The sequence below is a fragment of the Coffea eugenioides genome, chromosome 8 (assembly GCF_003713205.1).
Source record: "Coffea eugenioides isolate CCC68of chromosome 8, Ceug_1.0, whole genome shotgun sequence".
Lineage (NCBI taxonomy): Eukaryota > Viridiplantae > Streptophyta > Magnoliopsida > Gentianales > Rubiaceae > Coffea > Coffea eugenioides.
Genome location: NC_040042.1, coordinates 44,515,379 through 44,526,140, shown reverse-complemented (window position 1 = coordinate 44,526,140; position 10,762 = coordinate 44,515,379). Strand labels below are relative to the sequence as shown.

General features: G+C 33.8%; 1 protein-coding gene across 1 annotated transcript; it reads left to right on the top strand.

Moving 5' to 3' along the window:
- Positions 1 to 10,762, top strand: LOC113781643 (agamous-like MADS-box protein AGL19). The gene is made up of 8 exons (XM_027327601.1): positions 1 to 226; positions 398 to 632; positions 8,499 to 8,574; positions 9,393 to 9,454; positions 9,585 to 9,684; positions 9,771 to 9,812; positions 9,933 to 9,974; positions 10,341 to 10,762. The coding sequence occupies exons 2-8, from the start codon at positions 451 to 453 to the stop codon at positions 10,443 to 10,445; spliced, it is 609 nt and encodes a 202-aa protein (XP_027183402.1). The 5' UTR covers positions 1 to 226; positions 398 to 450; the 3' UTR covers positions 10,446 to 10,762.

Below are 10,762 nucleotides of genomic sequence, written 5' to 3'. Positions count from 1 at the left end.
GAGGTATTGGGGCCTTGCTAGTCTTTCCTTAATCATTTGTGTTTTGCATATATTCGGTGGTTGGGAGATGAGACTCATAAAGACCAAGGAGTTTGAGGAATATCGTTTCTCTGCACATCTTGCCTGAAAAAATCTCTCTTTAGGGTTTCTGCTAGCGTCTCACCTACCCAGCATTTTCCAGCTTTTCTCATCTCCCATCTTGCAGATCTGAGACATCCCAGAAAAGGTTTTGTCTGGTTTTTCCATTTTTGGGGTCGATCAATTCCATTCCCCTTCCGGTTCTTTCTGTTTTTGGAAACTTTTTAATTCATGTGCTTATTTTCAAACTTTTCTTGATCGAGTGTTTTTTGGTTGCTTGCACTTCAACCCTTAACGGAATCATCGATTTCTTTTTCAGGGTTGTAGGTGGATTCAATTTTGGCCCTCTTTTTGTTATCTAAATTTGTAAGAATGGCGAGAGGGAAAACTCAGCTGAAGAGGATTGAAAATGCAACGAGTAGACAAGTGACATTCTCAAAGAGGAGAAGTGGACTTCTCAAGAAGGCCTTTGAGCTATCAGTTCTTTGTGATGCAGAAGTTGCACTGATCGTTTTCTCCCCAAAAGGGAAGCTTTATGAGTTCTCAAGTTCCAGGTACATCAACCATTAACATCTGCGCATCATCTGCTCAAAATCTCTCTCTCTCTCTCTCTCTGTTATTAATTTTCCTTCGCTCCTCCTTTTTAGTATACTACACAACATCGAAAAACGACATCACCTTCATCAAAGTTTATGTTCTCTTTTACACTGGAGTGGTCATTAGGCATTCCAAGTATGATCTCAAGCCTTTATGAGAGCCAAGGGACCCGTTATCTTGTTTTATACCCGCTTCTATGATATAATCAATTTTTACCAACAATTAGTTTGTCTGAAGGTACCTTGTCTATGGTATCTCTACCCCTCGCCTTTAGTGGGATTTTGATATTATTTGGTCCGGAGGTGGAAATCTTAGATCCTTGGAAGCACGGCCAAATTTAGCTATAGACAAGATACACACAATCTGAGGAAGTACGGGAGATACCAGTGTCATCAAAAGTAGTGATTCTTCAGCATTTCAACTATTGATGATATTATATGTCAAGCTGTCAACTTCAAAGAAAATAAAAATCAGTAACATGAGTTATCTTCCTAGAGCATAAATTACGAGATACAGCAGTTCATCCCAACAGGCTGTAGCTTTTCGCAGTAGTTCTTAGAGGACCTAATTATGTAAATACTCTATTTAATGGGTTGTGCTATCATACTTGTTTTTCTACAATCTAAATAAAAAGTGTATGTTCTATCTATATATATATATATATATATATATGTATGTATATATACAACTTACAAGTGGACATGGTACTATGTCTATAATGAAGCCAGTAAGAAGGTGTTGTGCTTTTGTACTTGTTCTTGAAAATGTGAAACCACACCAGACCCATATGCTTTAGTACCGTGAGGAAGTGAACCTTCTCATCTCCTAAAAGTCAGCTTTATCTCTTCTCTTCCAAATTGGCAGCTTGTTCTTAACCATAGGTGTATATATAGTTTAACTTTTCAATAAGGTAATCCGATATCTTGTGAAGATTTGCATGTTAAAGTTAAAGCTATTTGGGTAAGTCAAAATTGTACCAGTAAGAGTAGACGTGCATATAGTCTGGCTATATCATCACATCTAATCTTTGCAATCAAGTGTACCTGCGTACTAGCATATTAGACAGTGCTTTGAAAGTTACAGAAAAGAACAACTTTTTTGGGCTATGGAAAAGGACGTTATTAGCATTACCATACTGAAGCATTTAAAAGCAGTCAGTCAACGAATACATATTCTGAGGCAAGGGGTGTATGACTATGTATAGATCAAGGGCTTCAAGTTATATATGTTGCTCAGGGATAGATCAAGAATTCAAGATATATATGTTGCTAAATGAGAATCTAGTGAATGTAGCCAAAGGTGATGATGTATTATCAAAACTTGAAATATTATTTAATCAAATGCACGAGTTTTCCTCTTTCATGAAACTACAAAAGGATATCACCAAATCTCCAGCAATTCGAAGTTTCATCTCAGGTGCTATGAAAGGAGGTGATTATTTCCAAGAAAATTTCAAATGTTTAACTTCTTTGTTGAAACAATGCGAACCAACAGTGAGCTTTAATCTCAAGGAAGCCAACAACAAAATAAACCCTTTCAAACTACTTATACCGGATTTAATTAGGGATGGTAATCTTCTAAAAATTCGGCTTCTTTTACTTCGTTTCTGATAACTTATAGATTCTCAAACTAATGAAGAACAATGTGCAGACTTCATCACACTAAGAAGGTAAGTTCGGTATCAGAAGAGGCATAGCAGTTGCTTTCATATTAAAATTTAAACACACATGCAGTGGGTATTTTCATTGTATGGACAAAAAGATATCATATATATGTATCTGAAAATAAGTGAGCGAGGGAGAATAATACAATAGGTGACTTGATAGTTAGAAACCATGAAGAATAACTATGAGCAGTAGAGCTTCGAAGCAAAAGGGACAAGAAGATGACGACAAAAAGCTACTATAGGCCAAAGAGATGGGAAACATTAACCCAAGATTGATATTATTAGTCTGGTGCTTTAATCAAAGCCATCATCGGGGATTTTAGAGTGTACAGTAGATGCCAATACGACAAACCAAATTGGAATACCTCTTTCATTTCTTACATTTAAACTTTATAGTCATGACTCATGGTCTCTGGGTCAATGTCTTCAAATTGTGGGATCTAAGAGTTATATTCAACTTTCACTCTTGCTTGATTCATTTGTCTAACTATATGCTAATTACTGCATAAAACTGATTGTTTCGTGTTAAACTTGTCAAAGTTGAAATATAACCTACAGTATTACAAATACGTGATAATGGATCTTTAATTTTAAATATCCATGAATCCTGAAATACATCACCAATATGGTGATCATCACTTCTACATAATGGCACCGTCTCTTAAAGTAATATGTTCCCCACGGAATGCATCATTTCACAAAATTTTTAGGTCATTTCTCAATTTTAAGTTGGTGCAATTACATCCGATCAAGCAACTTGTTTTAGCATTCTAGGTTTTTAGGTTGAAATTACAAAAAAATTTTATGCATAATAAGATATACATAAGTTTTGTCCATGAAATATGAGGTAGTCCAGTATCACCTGAGAGATACATAGCAATAAGTATAATGTGCAGCATTCGTGATGAAAACAAGTGTTCTCTGAACGCGGAGTATAATCAAACATTTTAAACAGTCGATGGAAATATTTGGCTTCCTCTTATCTTCTTTTTGTGCAGTAAGGGTCACATCACATATGCATATTATGAAACTTTAAGCTTTTTAGCTAGTTCAAATTTGGCTATCCTTAGTGTAAGTAAGATTAATGTTGACACATTTGAAGCACATTGTGGAATGATAAAACTCCCTCGAACTTTCAAGATTTAGAGAATGCATTCTTGTTATCGGAGTCATGGTTTAGCACAATACACAACATCTTAAAATGTCTGAGTAGGAAAATAATAGTCATTTTTTGAAGCTTTGCTTTCCTTAATACTCCTAAATTAACATGTTATGCTAAATATAACTTTAAGTTCCAATGAAATGCATATCTTTGGTGAAGACGATACGGTGGTATCATTTGACGTTATTCAGGATCCAAGACTTTTCTATTGACTTTATATCTTGGTAGTTACAAATTTTAGTGGCCATGTGCTTAATTTCCTCTACAAAAGGACGTATGTCATGGTTATTATCTGCTTTGGTGCAAATTTTACTTGCATTGGATTACTTTCAACTTTAACAAGGAAATAACAGATAACTTTATTGTTAAATAACTAACAGGATATAAGAAAAATTTTCAATTGTTTGGATTACTTTATTATTTTTGAGGACACCAATTTGACAATAGATGGCCTTGTTGTGCTTTGAAAGAACCGATTATGTTCTTCAAATCACGTATTGTGCTTTAAAAGGTCCCTAAGCAAACTTTTATCCAAATTGACTTAATAGATGTCAATCAAGTGAGAGATATTTCGGTTCTCCTAGGGCAATAGATGACAATAACGATAAGCCTAAACCTCCATCCCCTAGGTTGATCACAACAGACTAAACAGACTGAGTAAATAAGAGGGAAAGGATCCTACAAAAATCTATTGCACTATTGGGGCAAAATTTGATAATCAATTTCATTTTTTCTAAATTTGTATACGCATATATATATAAATATATATATAGAATGGCAAGCGCTAGAGATCAAATGGATAAAGTAAATGTGTGAAACTACTTCTAAGTATGGTCTTAAGTTTTCCCATTAGAAGAATATGCACTCGTTTATTAGTTATTTGGCCTTTTTCCATGCACTGCCAAGTAATTTCATCAATATTCTCTCTCATTTCCTTTCTTGCTATTGAACCTATAGCTTTGGCCATTTGTTCTCTCATTTTCTCTCCATCTCAGCCGCTCTTTCTTTCTCTTTATGTGATTAGCAAAAAGGATGTATAGATAATGCAATAATGCAATAATGCAAGAAGTGGTAGGATTCTTCTCCTCCCATGTACTTGGTCTATTGTGGTCAACTTAGAGCTACAGATCCAGAAACTTAACATTGTCCTTCTTTTTTTTGGTAATAAAAAGTTTTTCCTTCTATTGGCCATGGAGAACTCATGTTTCCTTCGTGATTGACGTCCATTATATCAATATGGACACAATGTTTTCTAGGGGTCTTTTGAAACCTAATTTATAAGTCAAAGGACATAATAGACTCTTAATAACCTTAAAGAAACAAAATAGGATGATGAGTTAACAGTGAGGGACAAATGAGGTCATTTATCTTAGAAAGTTTTCTTTAAGTTTTTATCATTCCATCTCGCTCTCTTTAGTTATATACTCCCTCCCTTTTTTTATAACTGACGTTTAAGAAATTTGCTCTTAAGTACTTTTATCTGTCGTTTTACTATCCCCATGCAGCATTAATTATTTTTTCACAATTTTACCCTTTTATCTCTCTTTTCCAATACAGGGTTCTTAATTACTACTCCTAGTTAGTTTGCATTGCTTTTGGCCTAGTAAAACAGCACCATTTAGTACTCTAGTGAGAGAAAACATGGGTGAATTGGACAATTAATGAGGGTACAAAAGGAAAGTAGTGTATAGATTTAAACAATGAAAAACTTTTCTTAATTGGTGTGCAAAACCTTAAACGTCAGTTATAAAAAAAGGGAGGTAGTATATGTGTGTATATATATCTCTTTTCTCTTCTCTCCATCTCATTTCATCCCAAACAGCTATTAATGACATCGAGAACTGTTTATCCTCAAACGGCATATTGAAATGACTAGGTTCTAGTGCATGGGCAGCAGGTCTCCATATTATTAGCAGGCATTTTCCTCCGCTGACCCAAAAAAATACATATTAAATATGACATTTTCAAAATAAAGTTTGTTTTAACATCATTAATTTGTTAATGTGCCCAAACTGGTCAAAGAAAATTTTTTAATTAGGTATTAGATTTTAGAAGAATTTATAGTTTTTTCTTTCACTATTTTGTAGAAGGTCAATATGCAGGTGTCTTTTGATAACAACTGTTATTAAAATTACATGTATAATCCATATGTTTGATTATCATTACAATTGAAACCATTGTTTTAAGGGGTTATAGACCGCTAGTAAGTAACAAAAACTTTAGTAATTTGATAAGTTCATAAGACATTAGTGAGTTTCTTTTATTTGTGCCCCTAATATTTTCCTGGCTCCTACGGTGTAATATGGGGTGCATGTCTTTGCTTTATTGGTTTCAACTGTGTACTTGGTCTTAATGAAGAAATCTACTCTACTGCACTACCATTGCTGCCAAATGCCAACCTAAGGACTGAAATAGTGAACTGATTTGCTTTTGTGAGATATTTAAGTTTGATGACGAAGAAAGTAAAGTTTGACGGGCAGAAGTAAGTTTCTTGACAACAGTTAGAGAACTGATAACGAGAGGAAAAAAAAAAGAAACAAAATCTGGGGATAAAAGTTAGTTTAAAGTCTCTAGATCCATTAGAGAACTGATACAATGTCGGAAATCTGGATTAGAAACTTTATTTTAAAATTATGGGTAAAAAATAAAAAAGCTCCCCGTAGTAAACCCAATATACAAAAAAGCCTCCCGTGATTTCAAAACGTACAACACGACACCCCATATTTTGAACTAAATTGAAAAAGTGACGGAATCCGTTAAATTTAACGGAAATAGACGAAATGACCAAAATGCCCTGATATAATTAAACAAAAGATAGTTCAAAAAAATCATTTGTTTTATTCTCTAGATAGAGAGAATTAAGGGTTAAGGGGAAGAACAGATATATTTGTTAAAAATTAGGGATAAAAATTTTTTTTTAGGTTCCAATAAATCATTTCCGTTGAATTTAACGGATTCCGTCACCTTTACAATTTAGTTCAAAGCATGATGTGTCATGTTGTACGTTTTGAAACCATAGGGTGTATTTCTGTATATTAGATTTACCACAGAGATTTTTTTGTTTTTTACCCTAAAATTATTCCCTGAATAATACTAGTGCGTTGATGTAATTGCGTTAGTGTGATTTTACCCAAAATTTCTCCTGCTATTATTAGCATATTTCCTTTTACTAGTTGTCCCATTAAACAACAAAAACTAGAAGAAGAATTTGTTACCACGCTTAGGAACATGTCAGTTTTAAGTACGTGGATGTACCTTTAGCGTTCAAATAACACTGTTCGCAAATTTGCAAGTTCAAATCCTCTATCTGATGGTGAAGGATCTTCTCGATAGAAACTAGATGAAAGGCTAGATTTGGTTCACCACCCCAGTTTAGTTGATTTTAACATCACTGCTCAGTTTTAATCCTCTGTAGTGAAGTATAATACATATTTTAATCAATTTTCACTAAATTTGATCTTTCCGTCGTGTCGTGCAGTTTCATTTAGGGTCCGTTTGTTTCGGGTGAAAATGTTTTCCAGGAAAATATTTTCCTAATTTCCCGTGTTTGGTTGCACAAAAGTTACTGAAAACATTTTCCTATGTAAAATATTTTCACTCATCTTATGGAAAACAACTTCCCTTCCAAACTTACTGAAGTTGTTTTCCGAAATGCATGCATCCCGCCTGTAGTATGTTCCAAACTTACTGAAAACATCTTGTAGTATGTTCTTTTTTTTTTTTTAGTGTAAACAGGAGGACTCGAACCCAAGACCTCTTCCTTACACTCCCTCCCCCGTACCACCCAACCCAACTCTCCCCCTAGTATATTCAAAATAAAAAAAAATCTCATCCTGTTCATCCTATGTTAGTAATTAATTATGTATAATAGGGACATTCTTTTCTAGAGAAATTTTTAGCAGTGAGAGTGCAAGATATATGTCATAATAAGCATTGCATGTGATTGATATTTGACACTAAATGGCCAGCAATTTGTTTATTGCTTAAGGAGATATTTTTTATTCATATATACATTTCTCCAAGATTTTTTAAAGTTAAACAATGAGATAAATTTTCTTATTTTGCATGGGAAGAAGTATGTAGTTATAATGTGTAGAAAGTAAAGATAGAGATAAAAGTGAAAATATTTCAAAAGTTAAACAAACACCAGAAAAATGAAGTAAGAAAATATTTTCAATAAGCTAACCAAACACCTGAAAATGATGAAAGGGAAATGATTTTCATGGAAAATTACTTCCACGGAAAATATTTTCCCAAGGAAAACATTTTACATCCAACCAAACAGACCCTTAATGTGGTTTCTTTTAATTTTTGATAACAAAGTAAGAATGGCTGATTACTGTCTTTACTAAGCTTTGTTTAGATGGTTTGTGATTTTCACATACAATTTTTCAGAAGTTCCAATACATTCAACAAAGCAACTAGTACTATTATTTTCTACTTTAAATAAGCTACAAGTAGTAAGATGATACATCGAAATAACCTGAAATTTGAACTAAAAACTATAATTAGCTCATTTTTTAGTAATCCAAAAGAAGCCTTAAAAGGTAAAATGACTGTACGTATACATGTGTATCGGTGTAAAGGATAATTTTGAGGTACCTTGAAGGAACCAAGCAACCCCAACATGAGTGGCAAATTTTGTCAAGTATAGCAAGCTTTTTTCCTAGTTATGACGAAATTAGTTTCTTTTTTTGGTGATAAGTGGGTATATCCTGTCGTTCAATGAGACTTGCTAGTTGCATAACCCAACTTACTATCTTCTAAACAAAACAATCATTTGTTGTTAAGCAGTAAGCACCATATCATTTTCCTCGCGTTAAAGTACATACACATTTGTATCTTGAATTTCATAGGATTTGGGTCTTGCCGAATGGAAACTGAATCAAACCATTGATTGCTCTTTTGTTATTACATAAATTGCTACACAAGAAATAGTTTATTACTTGCAACTTGTCCCTTTGACCTCATGGCGGTTCCCTCAAATGCTTTTAGTGCCACAAGTACAATACAGCGCTACCAGAAGAATATCAAGAATCTATGTCCGAGCAGAAGAATGGAACAAGCACAGGTCAGAAATTGATCAGCATATCTAAGAAATCTCTTTCCATATATGATTTGCTGCTGCAGTTTAGTGGATATGGCTGCAACTGTTTTTCACTTGCGTTGTTTTATGGAGAATGATCATGTAAGCAGTAGCAACGGTATCTTTTTATGCTTATGGGATTAATCAGTATCTATAAATATTTTACACGGAGAAAGTTTCGTACTGAGAAAATTCTTCTCTCCACACCGTCCCCACACCCCATCCCCTTGACTGAACATATGTGCTTTTTGTGCGTCTGCTCTATGTGTTTACCATTTTGATGATATATAACTTGCTTTGTTTTTGGGGAAGAATGTCATCTTGTTGAGTTTTATGCACCATGTGAAATGACCTTTTGAATTTTCTTTGAACAGCGCATATTAAGGTTCAATTGTGTCCTGACATTGAGTTTCAAGAAATTAGAGGTCCTGAGTTTAAATCTACTTTTCCCTCTGGTACCAAATTTTAGTTGCATGAAAGCCTATGAATTGCGTTCAATGTCCAAAATAAGCTATTCCTTGACATTCACCTTCTGGCCCTCTCGAAATGGGAGGCAAGATCCTGTTGAACTATTATTGAATAGCGGTAATGTCTTGCATTCAAGATCCTTTTGGACCGGCGAAAACAACTATTGTTGAATAGCCGCAATGTCTTACATTCACTTGATCTCTTGATTCTGGGAATCTCATTCAAGATCATGGATGTTTACAGTGCCAACTGATTCTTTGACTTAAAGAATCTTGTGTACGAATTTATTCTGCTACCTTTTTGGATTCGTGCTGAGCTTATTCTTATGCGTGCAGCATTTCGAAGAAGAGGTTGCAATCCTGAGAAAAAAAATTGAGATCCTTGAGGAAACTCGACGGTTGTTGTCCTAACATTGACACATTTGTTTAAGTTTTTAAGCACGATTCATCCTTATTGTGTAACACCATGAATGATTACAGTTTTTGGTGATTACAAAAACCAATAAATGTAAATTTTTTATGTTGCAGAAGGTTCTTGGGAGATGGTTTAGATTCCTCCAGTGTTGATGAATTGCAACAGATAGAAAATCGGCTGGAGAAAAGTTTAAGCATCATCAGGTCAAGAAAGGTACGTTTTGCAATAGGCATCTCTACAATGATTTGATCAGAATGTAGAATTTGACGGTCAAAATCGAACATCCAATTCTTCTGCAGAGTTTATTGTTCAGGGAGCGAATGGATCAGCTGAAAGAAGAGGTAAAAAATACGCCTTTGAGTTGCTTATTCATTTATTGACATTTTGGTCAGGAATATAGTTTATGCATAACATGTTAATCGCCATTGTTAATCTTCTTTGCATGTCTTCTCAAAATTCAGGAGAAAATTCTCAGAAAGGAAAATGCAGAATTGCGGGGAAAGGTGGATTACTCTTTTTACTCATGACGTTATTAATTTATATATACCCTAAATGAAAAGTCTATTTTAACTTTGTGATGTTGGGTAAGTATGGATATATAATAGAAGCGAGTAAATTCATTTTAGAATAGTCTTTTTAACTGAATATCCAAATATTTTTTTTTTCAAATAAAAGAATTCCCACATATGGAAAAACTTGGGGGAAAAAGATATTACGTATGGTCTAGATCTATAAATTTCTATCTTAAATTCACCTCTTTTACAAGTTTTAGTGCTAACAGTAAAATTATAAATGCACCTTGTGTAGGCCAAATTAACCTATTTATTGAGTAACTTACATTTTTTTTTGAAAAAAAATAAAATTTGCAGTACGAAGAGCAACAATTGGAACTATCGATTAGTCCACAACCCTTGCCACTGAGACAGGTAAAGGAGGTAGAAACACAACTCTTTATCGGACCTCCCAAAAGTTAGAATTGTTCCCCCCAAAGAAAAAAGAACAATTTATCAGTCTATGTAATATTGTATGATTTGTTTTTCTTTACTTCTTTTATTGTTTTTCTTGCTTTTTTTTTAATTTCTAAAACACATTTTATTTCATGCTGGCTGGAAATTATAAAATATAAGGCAACAGCAACGTCTACATAATTGATAGATGGAGTATTGTATAGGCTACTTGTATTGCAACTGGTGATGTGTATGTAACATCAAAATTGTAGATTCTATGTATTGGTGTTGTAAAACTAATAAAATAAGCTATTATAGTAGGGATTGAAATATTAGAGAAAGAA

Coding starts and splice junctions, on each gene's coding strand:
- LOC113781643 (XM_027327601.1), top strand. CDS start 451: ATGGCGAGAGGGAAAACTCAGCTGAAGAGGATTGAAAATGCAACGAGT. Junction 8,575..9,392: donor GAAGAATGGAACAAGCACAG/GTCAGAAATTGA, acceptor TTATGCGTGCAG/CATTTCGAAGAAGAGGTTGC. Junction 9,455..9,584: donor ATCCTTGAGGAAACTCGACG/GTTGTTGTCCTA, acceptor TTTATGTTGCAG/AAGGTTCTTGGGAGATGGTT.